Source organism: Anser cygnoides, chromosome 16 (assembly GCF_040182565.1).
Source record: "Anser cygnoides isolate HZ-2024a breed goose chromosome 16, Taihu_goose_T2T_genome, whole genome shotgun sequence".
NCBI lineage: Eukaryota > Metazoa > Chordata > Aves > Anseriformes > Anatidae > Anser > Anser cygnoides.
The window spans coordinates 10,860,558-10,877,584 of record NC_089888.1 but is presented as its reverse complement, the minus strand read 5'-3'; the positions used below and the strand labels follow the sequence as shown (position 1 = coordinate 10,877,584).

Below are 17,027 nucleotides of genomic sequence, written 5' to 3'. Positions count from 1 at the left end.
GGAACAATAAAACTGGGGGGAGGATGCTGCTGCTCAGGTACTGCTGGCTGGGCACCAGTCAGCAAGCCGTGATCACAACTGCATTCTGCATCACTTGTTTTGTATGTTCTATTATAATTTCCCTTCCTTTTCTGTCCTGTTAAACTGTCCTTATCTCAACCCGTGAGTTTTACCTTTTTTCTGATTCCCTCCCCATCCCACTGGAGGTGAGGGGTGTGAGCAAAGGGCTGGGTGGTGCTGAGCTGCCTGTCGGGTTAAAGCACAGCAGTCCTTTTGGCAACCCAAGATGGAGCACAAAGGTTTGGGTTAATGACAGATCTGACCAGAGCATGTTAGAGAGAACAAACTTGCCTGCTGTATTTGTTTAATAGTTGCTGTGATGTTGCTTTTTTTGCTCTCACTGTTGGATGAGTTCTGAGAGTTGTGTTACGTGACCCCTTACGTGCTGTGTACGCTCCCTGTTTTGCTTTTATCATCTTTGGGGTCTGGTTTAGGGTTGCTTTTAGTTTTATCACTTTGCTGTGCTGTGTGACACTGGTTTATAATATGATCAAAGCACAGGTTGTGAGCCTAATCTGGTATTTGTACTCAGCATTGTCGTCATCTCTGTACTTCGGGAACCATCTCTTGGGAGCTGTCAACAATTGCACCCCGTACCTTTTCTCCTCAGAGAGCTAATCTGTGGGAAAGACAAGGGAGGACACTTTCCCCTGCTCCTTCACCTTTCCTCCCTTCTTCATCCTCCTCCTCTCCCCCAGGCTCATCACCACAGCTCTCGAGAATTTTGGATGTTCCAACCAGCACGATCCTATTGCTGTGTATCCTGGATGTGTTCCTGGTTTTGTCTAAGATCAAACAAATATTTAAGAATACTACCCAGAGGTCTGCCCCAAGGCAGGATGGATCTGGGTGGCAAGGTATGTGGAAAGATACAGGCAGGCATCTATCACTGTTGTCACCTCCAATAGTTCTGGACTTCACTCCTGATCAAGTGTGGAATCCTAAAAAACTGATAGAATGAACAAAAAAAAAAAAGTTATGCCTTGATCCTGGCAATGCCAAAGGGCTTCAGCTTGCACTGTGCTGGGGTCTGACCCACGCCTATCATACAGTAACAGATGCCAGTAAGCACCCCCACGAGGAGGAGCTTGCCTCTGGATGTGACCCACCTCTGGTGACGGATCCTGAGGCTGAAGCAGAGCGCCAACCCGGGCTGGTGCCAGCCCCCCTGTGCACGAGAAGGAACAGTGGAAGCAAAAGTCAGCATAGTAAGGAAGGAAACTCCTGCTAAGAAGGGGAAGGATTCACATTTACAAGAAGTGAGTAACGAATGCTATGACGAGGAGCAAAGAGGCCCTGCCTCCAGCCCAGCGGAGGAAGGGGACGAGCAGGTTTGTTGGCTGCGTGGATCCATCTTGGATGTGCCTGGCCCCTCCGACCACAGGAGCGTAAGGCTCTGGTGGACAGCAGCGCACAGCATACCCTAATGCCACCAAGCTGTAAAGGGGAAGAACCCATCTGTATTTCTGGAGTGACAGGGGGATCCCCAGTTAACTGTACTGGAGGCCGAAGCTGGTCTAACTGGGAACAAGTGGCACGAGCACCCCGTGGGACTGGCCCAGAGGCTCCGTGCTCAGCAAAAACTGCATCAGGAGAGGGAAGTTCAAGGACCCCAGAGGGTAACAGAGGTCTTTTAGCATAGCTGCCTTGGAGACAGAGTACATCAAACAGCTATGTGCCTGTCCTGGTCTCTCGAAGAACCTTTCTCTTGTGGGGTTGCTGAGGGCTGAAGAAGAGCAGGTGCCCATCGCTACCACAACTGTGCACCGGCAGCAATATCACAGCGTCTGAGTAATTAACACCCAGAAAATGAATCAATATGCCCTGTTTGCTGATGGGTCCTTTCTTAGTGTGGGAAAGCCTCAGAGGTGGAAGGCTGCTGTATGGAGTCCTACACGGCAAGTTGCAGAAATTGGTGGAGGAGAAGGTGAATGGAGCCAATGTGCAGAAGCAACGGCCATCCAGCTGGCTTTAGATATTGCTGAACAAGAAAAAGGGCCAGTGCTCTGCTTCTGTACTGACTCCTGGATGGCAGCAAATGCCCTGCAGGTGTTGTTCCAGCAATGGAAACAGAGGAAGTGGCAGCACAGAGGCAAAGCCATCTATCTGGGCTGCCCCGCTGTGGCATGATATTGCTGCCCAGGTAGAGAACCTGGTTGTGAAAGCACACCACATAGATGCTCACGTACCTGTCAGGCCACTGAAGCACACCAAAACAACCAGCAGGTGGTTCAAGCTGCTAAGATTGAGGTGGCTCAGGTGGATCTGGCCTGGCACCATAAGGGTGAATTATTTATAGCTCGATGGGCTCAGCAAGCAAAAAAATGAGAGATCACATGCTTTGAAGACCAGCCCATTATTATCCTCTCCAGAACAGGGAAACCCCTCAATGGGGACCACAGCCTCAAATCTATGCAACCACTTCAAGAGAACCCAGGAGATCTTTGCACAGCTTCTTTAGTAGGAAAAAAAGAATAAATTTCCATGCCCCTGATGGCTGGGACTCATAGGAGAGGAATCCATTGTTCAAGGTGTCAGGAAGTATGGGGACAATGCAGAGAAGGAAAATGATTTAAATTTCATCCCAGATGAACCCATGTTTCCCCAAACTGTTTTCTTTTTCCCCCCACATTCATGCTGGAAAAAGGCTATTTCAGTGCTGAAGAGAAAACACAGGGTAAGGCTTGCAACAGGCTCTGAGGACCATAAAGACAGTTCAGTACACAAAACTAAAAAGAACCAGACTATTTTTTTTAAACGTGCCTTTTGTGCCATGACCCCTAACACAGCAGTTATATTGGACAATTTAGGGCATATGCATGTTCAGGCATCAAGGCACACAGCTGTGCTCCATCCCAAGCAAAACAGTTCCACATGGAAGAAAGAAATACAGGAAAGAAGAAATACAGGAAAGCTTTGGAATAATTACCCAAAGCAGCAAGCAAGGCTGGAGGGAAGAAAAAAACAGGGGTTTAAAATGTATTTGTGTTGGTAGAGAATTCAGAAAGACCTTGCCTGTAACCTGACACAAAAACTACAGGTCACAGCTGTATAAATCCAGATACTATGGTTAATTTTGTTCGTTGTTACAGAAACTTTTCTCCTTCCAACATCTCAGTTTCTGAAGATGTTGCTAGTTTCTGAAAATCTCTGAGACCCACAGATTCACCATAGAAAATGGAAGGGACTGAGGCCAGAGGTATCCACGCATTTCTGTCGAGTATTCAGCAGAAAAGTGATTAATAGCATAGACACATTTTTCTTGGTTTGGGCTGGAGGATCTTTTGCATCTTTAATGCTGACGAGACCTGCAAGAGCTTAGATTCTTCTTACACCTTTAAATACTCACAACACAGCAGATGTGGAGAGGAGCAAGCCAGCTGTACCAGTGTGTTCTTTGTTAGCTCCCCAGCTCTTTCCCAATCCATTAAAACAGGGATTTTATTCTGCTCCACACAGTCTGTCAGTGCCAAATAAAAACCTGGTTACCACATCTTCACCAGCTCCATACAGACAAGTTTTAACTCATAAAGTAGAAATCATGGAGAAACAACTGTGTGCAGCCAAATACTCCATGCAGTCCTAAGGCAAAGCTACCACCTTACTGTTACAAAATCCATCCCTAAACTGCTTACTTATAATCAGCAGGAGCACATAACCTTTTTTTTTTTTGCCTCTGAACATGTGACTACACTTCAAACACAGCAGTCTGGCAAGCAGCAATATGCATACAACACATACAGTGGACTATATTTGGTTTTGAACATACACTGGGAAGTTTTTTTTCCCTTTTATTATTGGTGTTTTAAATCTAAAACCTGCTCTTCGACACAGAAGACTTTTCATGTGCCAGTGAAGTTCCTCCATGAGTAAATTGAAGTCCACACCTCGAGATATTTCAGTCAAATATTAGTCACCAAAACCAATGCCTTTAGGTTTTCATGAAGGCATTCAAAATACACCTATAAAGCATATGTACTCACCAGGACACCAGGAAACCTCCCATGACAGCTCTGAACAGTGATTTACTTCTTCATTAACATAATCTTTCTGATCCAAATACAACTAAGTCAAATTTTGTATTTAACATACTAATACACAGTACCAGCTCAAGGCCATACTGTATTTTTTAAAAAGACATTAGTTTTTTAAAAAGGACAATAAAGGTATTTGACCCAGGAAAGCACACATGTAAAAACAGAATCATTGTTCTTTAGCTATTTCAGCATGCCCAACAGCATGTCACTGAAAGAAGGCATCTAACACTTCTCCAAAAAGTTTTACTTCCAAGTAGAAGGCTATTTGCTAGAGGAAAACAAACAAACAAACAAAAGAATACAACAATAATGTTACAAGAGGCACTGATCCTGGCTTTATTCACTTAAAGATACATCCAACATTTGTTATAGCTCACTTGAAATTCAAAATGCTTTTAAGAAACCAACTATAAAACTTTGATTTTTGTCTTGCAGTGCTGTCAAGTTTTCAAATAGCAAGTGACTTCCCAGCAAAACTGTGCTGTGTATTAACATACATACAAAGATTAAAACTTGGTAGAAACCTTTCAGTTTCTGATATTTGATGAATCATGTTCAAAGTGACCACCATTTTCTCTGGGGAGGAAGCTACTCTGCTTACCGGCAGGGATGGGTGCCAGCAGTCCTGAGCTATTGCACCTTATCCTAACCCTGCACTGTTTTAAGGAGTGGTTAAGTGAGAATTGACTTCTGTTCCCCTCCATTACAGTACTCACAAGGGATTTCACTCCCCATTTGCATCTTCACACTTGGCAGCTGGAACAAATTTTTCTCAGCACTAAAAAACTAGTTAGGACAGCATTATGCACATCCCCTAGAGATTACAGATACTGACTGCTAGCAGAGATAAGTACATATTTTATAATCAAAAGACGTCAATGTGTTAATTTGGAATAAAAACTACTTGGCAGTATCTTCTGTTAGATTCAATATATATATAACTGTTGCAGCCATCATACAGTGATGTTTCCTACAATCTTTTTTGCTGCATTTAGATTTTTTTTTAAAGTGATAAAGAGTGCAGGACTTAAGAAATATAAACATTTTTCTATTAGAAACTGCAAAGTTTAGTACTATGACACTATGAAAGCTTACAATACAGCAATTGTTATCAATTCCATGTTAATACTCAGCATCAATATGGTGTCTGAACTAGCTCAAAGCTCTATTCTGCCTTATAAAGCAGTATCAACCTGTCTTGATGTCACTTTCTGTGCAAAATGTGTTCCCATACTAATGCAGCTATAAAAGCACAAGCAGTTCTTATGTTGGTGTATCATCCTTGTTTTGTGAATGGCTTCTCTGTTTAATAATAGCCTACCTAGAAATCAGCCATCATATACAGGCAAAATAACTTTAAACTTCTGTCTGGGTATTAGGCATAGTTCAGTGACATGATCTGAAAGGACAACACACCAACCATTCCCATGAACTGTTTAAATAGGAAACTGAAGGAAAAATCCAAATCGAAGACACTCACTGTTACAGTATCTTTAATTTATCTCGTGTTTTACAGAAGTCTGAATGGATTAAAAAGCACCTCCTTTCCCATCACGTTCCTTATAGTTGGTAAAATATATTCAATGAGCAAATGTATGTGAACAGCTTGAGGATCTGCATCTTGCAAGGATTTCACAGACCAATCAATCAAAAGCCAAATTTCTTGTAGTTTTTACAATCTTGTTTTAATACAATGGTAAATCCATTCCGATTGTAAACCTGTCCAGTCATATCTCCCCAGAACACTTTGCAAAATCCAGTGTTGATTAGCAAACTAGTTAGCTTTGGCACGGAGCTGTGCTCTCTTGCCTGTGACAGCCTGGAAACCAGTTTTGATGCTGGCGACGGAGCAGCGAGAGTGGCAGGTCTCACACTGCAAGAAATATAATCTGGTGTCCTTCTGTAGGATTGTGTCTGGTGACCGACATGTATGACAGGTGACATATTCCTCTGCAGAAAAGGAATTAAGTTGCGGTTAAAAAAAATAATGCATTACCATCAGAAAAAAAAAATCACTTCAGCCTTTAGTTTAACAGTTGTCTTGAAAGGATGTTCAAATTCATCTACTGATTTAGAAGTGGCTTACTATGAAAGTCACAGAGGTTCAAAAAGACTAAAAATGCTTCCTTGCTCCTAAGTTAACAAAGAGCAGGTTTTGTACATCTGGTACATTGTGCCCTGACACCAGTGTTTTAAGAAGTAATAACCAGCTAAGGCTTCCCACTGGCTTTCCATGACTTCCTCTGCTGAAAAAGCATTCCCAAATGTCAGCAACTCTTACATAGACACTGTCTGAAACAGCATTTTGTTGCATATAAACTGCAAGCACACACACTGTATTTGTTAACTAATATGTACAACAGACTTTAAGAGTAATTACCATTATTTTCCATAATCCTCATCAAAACTAAGAAGTTAAAGTCAGATGAAAAACTATTTTCAACCACTCTTACTGTCCTTCTTGGTACATCTCTGCACCTGGACAGAGTATGTCCTAGGTGCTCACTATACGATATAACCACCTTCACTTGCATTATTCCATCACAAAGCAGAAAAGTCATAGTTTGTTAGCACAGAACCTCTACAGCATGCGTACTTGCAGAGGGGCATGTTGGGCCTCTGGTCGTTAGAAAAATGTGTAGCGGAAAATGGAGTTATACTTACTGATATATCTTCTCAAGACATTTTCTATCTGTTTTTGCTGGAACCTTCCTTTGATTACAAGTTGGTTGTTACCATCTATTGAGCCACTAATTTGAAAGAAAAATAAATTTGAAGTAATTGATTTGCAGAAGACATCAAATAAAAAAAGTATATGAAGTCAGCAACTTGAAACAAGTTAACTGAGGCATTCTTCAAGGTAAGAGCAAGCCAGAATTACTTTGTGGGAAAAAAGAAATATGTAAAATTCTGACAGCACTTGAAAACCTATACACAGTTTTGCCCAAACAGAACTCATTGCAATAAAAGCAGACTCCAGCAGAGATCAGCCTCATAGTTAAGCTGCCCTACCAGGAGAAATGTACAGAATTGAGAATAAGCATCCGTTTGTCTCAAAGAAATGACCGAGACAACTCTTTTAAGGTAGAATACTACTACAATCCTCTTCTAGCTATTCTGATGTAATAAATTGAATGTTTTTTTCAGACTGCAGTTTTTAAGTTTGAGTTTAAGTTATCTGAAGTTGAAGAGATCTCAATGTCCAGAGGAACAGGCATTTGTTATAACCACATTGCAATTAGATGGCTAGATTCTGTACATCTACATGTAACAGTATTTTAATCTTCAAGACAGAAATAGACAGAGTATATTGTCACAGAATTAGATCTTTTTATCAAAAGCATTTAAAAGCAACAGAGCAGCTTTTATGCTAAGACAACTGGATTTAACTGTGGCATTAGACAGAGTCACTAGCTACAGGCCCTCAAAACTTCCCCTAGGCAGGCAGGCATTCTCTCTTCCTCGGCAATCCTACGGCTTAAGTTGAACGTGAGCCAAAGAGCCATCCTCACCAATTGAGACAAACAGCACTGCTATCAGATCATTTTTTGAGAAAGGTCCCAGACAAGGGATTCAAAGTGCTATCCAAACTGTTCCCTGGAACTTATAGCTTGCCTCTGTACCTCTTCTGCGAAATGGTGTCTCTTCAATCACCCAGGACAGCATCTGGGTGCAGGGAAGAAGAGCCTGATGTTCAAGCACATAAAAGTACAGACCTAAAACCAGGAATCTTATTTTTGATCAATGGCAACTATGTTGCCAATGCTTCCTACTAATACGCACACGCACAGCCCAATAACCTTACCTTGTACCCAATTCTGCCAACAAAAACGCCAGGAGATGTTTTGGCTGACGATGTAATCTAAAAATAAAGTATGGATATCTTTAACCTCCCTCCTTCAGAGAAATTTGATATCTATACAGGAATGGTGGGTTAAAATGATCTTAAAGTACAAAGTTTAAAAGGGCAGTGCCATAAGGTCTGTACCAAAGAGCATAGGCAATGAACTAAGACACTATAATAAAGCTGCACAGTCCACAAAACAGAAATTGCAATTTCAGTAATTATTCTCTAAATTGAGAGTTTTATACTTCAGATTTTCCATTCTTAACCCTCCACACACTCCCATTGCCCTTCCATTGGAGCATTATAAGCTATTATTAAAATTTTAGTTTAGTATATTACCCAGGTCTTCTATATGATCATGCCAGAAAACCGTCCTCGCTTATGAAACAAATCAGATAGACATTCCTAGAAGCGCCCACAAAGAATAGAACTGACTTCACAAGAAATACTCAGATAGAGAAAGCATAGGGGAAAAAAAACTGAAATCCATACTATTTACCAAGAGAACAGTATTTGTAGTTCATCTCAAGATTAGAATTCACCCCTGCCATCCCAACCCAAGTCTTGCAAATAAACACCACTGAAGACCCAACTACGCACACTTGCTAGAAGTGAGAAAACTCAAAACAGCTTTAGGTTTGGTTTCAGTCCATGAGGCCCATGAAACAAGCCTACCATTTTGATATGTACAAAGTTAGAAACTGTCTCCATAAATCACCTTCATAAATACCTTAACACATAAACAGAGGAAAAGAACAGTATGATTGGAAGAGCTTTCACTTTGGTTTGTCAGTTTTTCAGTTTTTTTTTTTTTTTTGCCAAAAAGCATTCATTCAACAGCCAACAACACAGAAAATTCCACTATTCCTGGGAAATATTAAGAGTAAAACTTACAATTTGCAGATATCTGTAAAGTTGACAAAAGATGTTTTCTTGGTCCCTACTCTTACAACCTGCGGAGGCTTCATGACAAATTTCCTTTTTTCTCCAGCTACCATATCTGGGTTTTTTTCCCGCATGATGTTAAATACCCTATTGAGTAACTGCAAAAATAAGAAAGAGGGGGGGTTCACATCATTTGAGACATGTAAGGTATTCATGCTGAAGTACACCGTTAATGCTATCTCAGATGTTTAGAAGCAATGAATATTAGGTAGTCTTTGTCCATTGACACTTCCCCATAAGCTTTTCAATGCACACTTCAAAAAAATTCTAATAAATGCAGAAGATAAAAGCTGTTTTCACAGAGGTTTACTTTATAACGTCCAAGTACCTCAGTGTGCTTGCAGAGGCATTTTAATATTGCTCTATATGAAAATTAACTATGACAAAAGATGTGCTTTCTGTTATTTTTCTCATCACATGCTTCTGAATGTAAGTTCTTTAATTTTAAGTCGGAAACGGGATACACAAACACAAGGCTCTGCACTGCCAGAGCACATTAACATGTAAAATACTTCGAAAGCCTTTTAACATTACCTCATCATATGTGTAGTCCCTTTCTGAGCCTGCCCACGCAGGTCCTGACTGAAGACTAAAAGAAATTCCATCATCTTTTTTGCTATCTTCATCTTCAAAAGCTGTAAAGAAAGTTGTTTAGGATTCATTAAGAAAAACAAATATTTCTTTAACCTTGCTTGTACAACATTTATAAAAAGTGCATCGAAAGAAGATTTTACTAAGACAGAGACAGAAGTGTTCCCTGTTTGTCTGCCTAGAAGAGACACCAGCACTTACGGTGAATTCATACAGTGCTTCTACAGAAGATTTTTTTTGATAATCATGACTGGTGAAAGTAACAAAATGAATTTTGAAACCAAAAGATACTTCAACAGAACTTATTCACCAATAACATGGACTATGGGTAACTTTCAATGTCTCCTGGGCTACGTTATACTTTTACCTTCATCCTTCTCCATTATTTCATCTTCATCTGGAAACTTCACATACTTTTTCTTCTTCTTCTTGTTGCCCAGCATGATATCAAGGTCATCTTCAGGTTCTACTACCTCTGGCACATCTCCCTCAATTTTTAAGTCCTGCAAACAAAAAAAAAAACTTATAATTTACAGTATTAAACAAATCTCTATACCACAACATTAGAAATTACACCAGTTGCACACTATACTAGATGAATGCTAGTATTATCCACTATGATCCTGAAATGTAATAAGTAAGAACAGAAACTGAAATATGTTGAAGAAAGCGCTGCAGTACAATGCATGAAAAAGAGACAGACTTTTAAATGTCAAGTTGAGATACGATGAGGTACATGCACCTAACATGTAACAGTGCAGTTCTGTGTTAAAACTTAGTCTACATTACTTCCTTTGTAATACTTGGTTTCCTATTAGGCAATCAACACAATCTTCTAGGTAACTTCTGGCTGGTCAAGAACAAGGTCACACTATACTTAGCTAAAGCAATCAGCCACATTTGGGCACAAGGGAACAAAACACCCTACATGCCAGACACTAACATAAGGTGAAGCTGTGATACCTGCAGCCAGTCCAATTTGTTGTCACAATTCCTTCATGGATGCAGGTATGTTTCTGCATTTACATAAAAGACAGCAACCATTTGTCCTGTCTGGGGCAGATCAGAGGAGCATTTTCTTCCTCAAAAGGCAGAATCCAAGAATAGCTTTACATGTAGCATAACATTTCTCTGCCCTCTTGCTCTCTGGGCTTCCCAGTTACGCTGATATGCGATACAGAATTATGACTTGGAATAAAACTTGAGAAGAGTAAAGATATCTTGTACACCTACTGAAATACAGAACAGTAGCCAATCATTTCTAAAGAAAACACGAGAGTACGAACAGATTTCTTAGCAGATATATACCCTTTATTTGAAGGGTTGGCTTGTAGAGGACTGTTTTGTGCATGGCTTCTGACATCATTTTCTTCTCTCACCCCAGAAGACAGTTAACCTTGATGCTAATCAACCCTTATTATTGACTGCAGAATTACTTGCTTATTGTGCATATCAGTTAAATTTTTTCTCATTTCCAGGCAAAAAGCCCTTATGTACAAACACACTCAGCAGAACCTACTATACATGAAGGACACTGTGAAACACGTTTCACTATTAACTGCACCAGGATATAATGGCAGACTCAAAACAGTTCCTGCAACATCGATCTCCAGAAAAGAAAAGCAGGAAAGTTACTTGGCAATAGACAAAATGGCCTAGTTATGTAAACAGACCTTTACGCCTTCTTCTGCTTCATCTATATCAAATATCTTCTTTGGCTTCTTCTTCTTTTTCTTTTGATTGAAGAAGTTTAAATCATCCAAGTCATCTGTTGTATCTAAAAACAAAGGATAAGCAAAAGTAGTACAGATTATTAGTAACTGTAGTAAGAGTTCAGACATTAAGGTTTCCAATGCACATCCAGTGTCTTCAAAACATTACAGCAAGACATAAGCAATGATCTGTAGCCCCTACAGATATCCTTCAGGTTTTCAACAGATCATTCTCCTCTACCCGATACCTCAGCATTATTTTACAGTTTCTGTATCTTGTATCTGCATTTTCTTATTTTTACGTGTTTAATCTTTCTTCGTGCTGTGCAAGAGAAACTAGATGCTTCTGTAATTATAGTAGAAATGCTCAAAAAAAGTGAACAGAAAACTGCAGGAGTTAAGTATAGTTTCTTTGGTCTACAGCAGGAGCCAATTTTAACAAAAAAAGGATTTAAATTAACAGCATTCCCTTAATCAGGTCATCCTGAAGTGGCATTGCCCTCAATCTAAAAAGCAAAATCATATATATATACACACACACACACACAAGCATATTTCCAAAAAGACTCTGAGTAACAGCCTAGTTGCATTCGCACTTGTCCAAAAAAATAGAAACCCTTTTAACCATATTTCTATAATTCACACTATAGCTTAATTGTTGAAGTGAAATAATGCCAGAATTGTGCAATTATTGCAACAACCGCATGTGGAAGATTTTAAACTTCATGATAACTATTTTTGGGCTCCTCTTTTCATTGTCTCACACAAGAAACTCTGTCCGAGTCAGGAAAGCAGAACTTGCATAGGCCACTAGTCACTTGCTCTATGTTTGTGAATGGGGCTTTAGGCAGTAGGAGCAGAAGATGCTTTTCAAATAGGCAGAGTGTTACTCACAAGATCTTAAACTAGGACCCCAGCACCATACATTATGATGCCACACTCCTGAAAGGCTTCTATCAAAATACAGAACTACCCTTCAGAGTTTATCTACGTGGTTTCATTTTACCTTTCTTCCTGCTGTCTTCTTCATCCGCTTCAACATCTTTGTCTTCTGTTGGCTCTGGTTCAACTTCTTTTGTTTCTGACTGCTGAGTCTCTTCTGTTTGTGTATCCCCTCCCTCCTCATCCAACATAAATGGCTTCTTCTTTTTCTTCTTCTTCTTGCTCATAGTGGGATCAAAAATCATCTGTAAAAGTCAAGAGTTCACCAGCAGCGTAATTATCACCTGCCATTTAACATTTACAACACCTTTAAGTTTCTCTCTGCATTCCTTCTGTTAACCAAACAGAAGGAACGTTAACCAGGCTTTCATCTCAGCCTGGGATTTTTCTTGATCTGTGACAAAGCAATACAAGTGAACTGACTCCACAACGACGAGCCTCACTATTATCACCACTGGTTTTGCTCCAAGGCACAACTAACGAGACCAGTTACAAGAAAAGAAAAAGTTACAATGCTGCTCGACAGTTTCAAACTTCTGCCACTTTTCCCACAACGGCTATGCTGTCTCAACAAAAATGCTTAGGACTAGGGAGAAGCTTAGAAGGGCCTGGTGATACAGCCAGGCTGGCGTCAGCTCCCAGCACTATGAAGCAGCAAAAGGTCTCATCCCAAAGTTGTTCAGTTCTTTAACTAACAAAGCAGCTTAACTCACCCAGACCAACCACGAAAAAGGTACTAACCCCAAGAATGACTTTTAACCTATTCTTTACCTAAATACTAGAGACAATCAACACAAGTTCTTCAAGTCTTCCAACATAGGATTGCCTCCTGCTACTTTTATTTAAGATGCAAGTTTGACATCTTATCTACCCATCAGTTTTGTTACATGTCTGGCCATTTTTTCTGCACTATAGTGTATACTTAATGCTTCAAACAATTTTAGATACTTAAAAAAACTGGAAAGTCTTATTCTCTAATAGCTGAAAAGCGTTCTTTCAGGTACTTAAAATTCAGCATCATAAAAACCTCTTACTCAGGATAATAGAACCATTTCAAAGGAGCAACTCTTCAACTTCGTGTTTGGTTACACCCTCAAAGTTTCTCTGTCCATAAAACAATCTTTTCCTCACACTTCTCATTCTCCTGCATGTGATAATCTTGTGATATTCTGATTTTCTGGAGCTTACGTGTTTCATAAAGGCTCTGAACTGAGGCTGAGAGGCAGCACGAAGCACTTAACGATGCTGTGACTCAAACACCCAGAAGTGTCTACATGTATGTGACAATGAAGCTTGAGGCTTTCAGAATGAAGTGTGCCTTCAGCTGTGCACACTGTGCTAGAACGGCTCTCAAAAAAGTTCTGTTGGCTGGCTTCCCTCTAAATGCACATCTATGAATCACTGGCAAGGCACAGCAAGGAATGTTCACAACTGGTTACGCTGTTTGCTGGCTTCCTCTTGTAACCTCTGGATTCTGCTGAAACAGAAGGAAAAACGCCTGCATAGGCAAGGGCCTACAGTTCTGGGCACACCCAGACGAACACCCCTTTCAGGATCACGACCCATTTCAACGACGAAGCTTTCTTTGCAAGGCTCTTCAGACTTATCTTCTATACTTCCTTCCATGAAGAAGCAAACATAAGATGATGTTTTAGATCGAGTGTAATAATTGCTAGGGAACCACTCCACGTACCCCATATCACCCCTCTCTTCATAAGAAAAAGAACAGCTTTCAACCCAAACTGCCATAAAGCGTATCTTCTGTCTACAAGAGACAGAATAGGTCTTCAGTAGTACACTAAGCTAAGTTTAACAAGCAAGGGCAACTTCTGGACTCTGCAGGTAGTTTTAAGACTGAAAAACCAAAGCAACTGGCCCTTCTGCAGAGCCTGGCTCTGACAGCCTGCTTGTCTCTAAAGAGATGCCACCTCCATCCGGGCAGGGCAAGGCATGCTTCTGCAAACCTTGACCTCCTCGTAACAGGCTAACTGCTCTGAGGAAACTGAATAGAGAAGTCAGACAAGCTGAGAAGGTTTTCACCTGAGCCATTTAGCTCACCTAGAGCTTCAGTAAAAACTAAAGAGCATTCTTAGGTCATGCACAGTTTAAAAAGAATGAAAGTCATGATATAAACTGACCAACCACACAACCAGGCTATTCTGTGTTTTGCCAGAAACACCACCAGAGCCCATGCCTTTTGCTATACAGAAATGAATATAAACTTCCATCCTCTTTCTGCTCATAACACCAGATTCCCATGGGGTTTTCCTCTTCTGTAAGCCACAGTTCTTTCTCACATCCAACTCCATGACTCCACTCCTTATTTCAAATGCCTATACAGTCAAAATCCCAACTTACAAAATTCAAGCAAGTGAAAGACAATGAAAAAAAAAAAAAGGAAGTTGGACTGCGAAGCTCTAATCCTAAAACATAAGCCCATGTCACCCTATACAGGGCGTGTACCCTATTGCAGTGGCAACTGCTGGGGGTTCTACTGGAGGTTCTATTAATCCCATTTCATTAGTCTGAATAAACACAGGCATGTCTACAAAGCACAGAGCAACACTGCACTGATAAAGTTAGTTCAGGTATCCTTATGCTACACTGTGCTGCCCTCTACGATAGAACAAAATTATTTATCAATCAGCACCTAAATCCCTCTTGCTGCTCAAAACGCAGCATCCTCCAGTATTATTTCCTTGGAGCTTCATTAGCCACTGGGCCAGGAAAAGAAAAAAACACACAGAACATTCAGTTATCATTAAGTAGGATTTTATATCTTATTAAAAACCCTACTACATATAAATAGAGGTTAATGGACTGCTCATCATTTTCAGGTTTGCCCTTCTCCTCCCCTGGAGACAAGGCTCATGTTGCCTCTGCTGTACCATGCTGCACCCAGACAGGAGACGCTGCTACCAGAAAGCTTCATTTTGTTTAAAGCTCTGGAAGTTTTAAGCCACAGCCCAGAGCAATTGCCCATATTTTGAAGAATTCTGTGCATGCGAATCAAACCAACTTCTGTAACATCTATACTAGGTTTTAAGGTGCAGATCTGTTAACTGAGATTCATGTGTCTTCACCTTCAACTTTACAGGATCATGAACTGTAAAAGAGCCATCACTTGGAAAGCTCCACATCAGCTCCTAACAGCCAGCAGCTGTGGAAGGCACGTGCACGCACTCTCACACACGTTATCCAGAAGACCTAACAGTGACAGCTCAACCATCGTACCTGTTACTACCTTCATTCTGTGAGTCTGCTAGACAAAGCAAACCAGAGATGTAACTTTATTACACTAGATATTCCTGATCTCAGGTGAGTATCAGAGCAAATGCATTAAGCAATATAAATAAAGTGACACGAACTAAATCTAAACCAGTAAACTGCAGACTAGCTGCTCTATGCTCTTATGGGCACCTGAAATAGAAAGCAGCTGATGCAAGGGTCCTTATTTCCTAACCTAGACATTAGAAGTGCAGTTGCAGGCACACAATTAGGCATAAAAATGCAGCACATTCATTCCAAGCAGCTGGATGAACCAGCCTCAGCTACCATTAGAGTAATAAGTACGCTAGTTGTTGTTTATTATATCAGAAAAGGTATGACTCGTCTGTCACCAAGGTTAGTGTGACTGTGCTCTGCTCATATGGAGAAGAGCCACAGAGGCATTTTAAGCAACACCAGTGAAAAGATAAAAGACCCAAAGCAGCCATGTCATGGATTCTGCCAGCGCAGCTCCCAGCAGTCACCCCTCAGGGTGCCCATAACCTTGGGCATGGAGAGCTTTCTGTTTCCCCAGGAGAGCACCTGAAATGAGGTTACTAAAGGTACAACACACAAACCCTACAACGTTTGAAAAACTCCTCAGACATTGGCATATTCGCTTCCCTAGGCGTGTACACAAGGAACCACCACAGCTGGATAGCTTTCGCTTATCACTCGTCGAGAAGCAGCTTCCAGGGTCAGAAGACGAGATACTCAAGCCCCAAAAGCAGACGAGCCGCCAGGCCACGCGCTGAACACCGCTCGAGGAGCACGGCACGGCGGGGGGGGCGGGGGAGGGGGGCAGCCTGCCTTCCTCCCGGCCCTCGCTCTGCCGCCGGGCGAGGGGCGAGGAGCTCCGGGCGAGGCCGGGCCCCCCTTCAGGACCGGAGCCGCCGCCCCCCCTCCACGGGCCTGGGCGCGGCGGGGAGAGGCCCGGCAGGGCCCCGAGCCAGGCAGGCGGCGGCCCCCGGCCCGGTCCCCGCCGTGAGAGGCGGCCGCGGGGCCCCCCCCAGCTCCGGGGCAGCGGCCGCCAGGGCCCGCGGTGAGGGGGGGGGGCGAGGCGCCGGCCCTGCCCCGGGGCGGAGGCCTCAGGCCCGGTCTCCCACATGGCGGCCGCGGCGTAGGCCTCGGGCCCGGCTCCCCCATCCCCGACGGCGGCGACCGCCGGGCCTCACCTCGTCGCCCGACATGGCTGCGGCCGGGAGCGGAGAGGGACGAGGAGAAGGAGGAGAGGAGAGGGCGGGAGCGGGGAGCGGCGGGGCTCAGGGACGCGACCAGCCCTCGCCTGCGACCGCCGCGCTCGCCTCTTGCATCAGCGCTCCCCTCCCCCGCAGCGCCGCGCCTGCGCGCCCCGCCGCGGCGCCGGGCGGGAGCCGCCGGGCTGCTGCTGCGCATGCGCGGTCGGGCCGTCCTCCCCCCCCCCCCCGGCCGCCGTTAGGGGTCTCTCCTGTACGGCCCCCCCCCCGGGAGCGCCGTCCCAGTCCCAGCTGTGGGGCTGGGTGTACTGGGACCTGCTGGGTGTACTGGGACTTCCCTGCCTCCAGCCGCTGCCCCCCTGTCTCCTCTGCCCTTCTCCAGGCGCTTGTACGCCCCGCTGAGATCCCCCTCAGCCTCCTCTTCGTTGGC

General features: G+C 42.8%; 1 protein-coding gene across 1 annotated transcript; it reads right to left on the bottom strand.

Annotated features, from left to right (window-relative positions):
* Positions 1 to 4,409: 4,409 nt before the first annotated feature.
* On the bottom strand, positions 4,410 to 16,742 carry EIF2S2 (eukaryotic translation initiation factor 2 subunit beta). Its single transcript, XM_048072512.2, has 9 exons — positions 16,577 to 16,742; positions 12,199 to 12,379; positions 11,154 to 11,257; positions 9,848 to 9,983; positions 9,424 to 9,524; positions 8,839 to 8,987; positions 7,903 to 7,959; positions 6,762 to 6,847; positions 4,410 to 6,047 (listed from the first exon to the last, which is right to left on the bottom strand). Exons 1-9 carry the CDS (start codon positions 16,589 to 16,591, stop codon positions 5,872 to 5,874), a joined length of 1,005 nt encoding a protein of 334 aa, XP_047928469.1. The 5' UTR covers positions 16,592 to 16,742; the 3' UTR covers positions 4,410 to 5,871.
* Between the last annotated feature and the right edge of the window lie 285 nt (positions 16,743 to 17,027).

Bases quoted from the DNA above. Each gene is read 5' to 3' on its own strand.
- EIF2S2 (XM_048072512.2), bottom strand. The intron at 8,988-9,423 runs GTAATGTTAAAA...TTATTTTTGCAG, and splicing joins GGGACTACACATATGATGAG to TTACTCAATAGGGTATTTAA. The intron at 6,848-7,902 runs GTAAGGTTATTG...CTTTCAAATTAG, and splicing joins TTGGCAGAATTGGGTACAAG to TGGCTCAATAGATGGTAACA.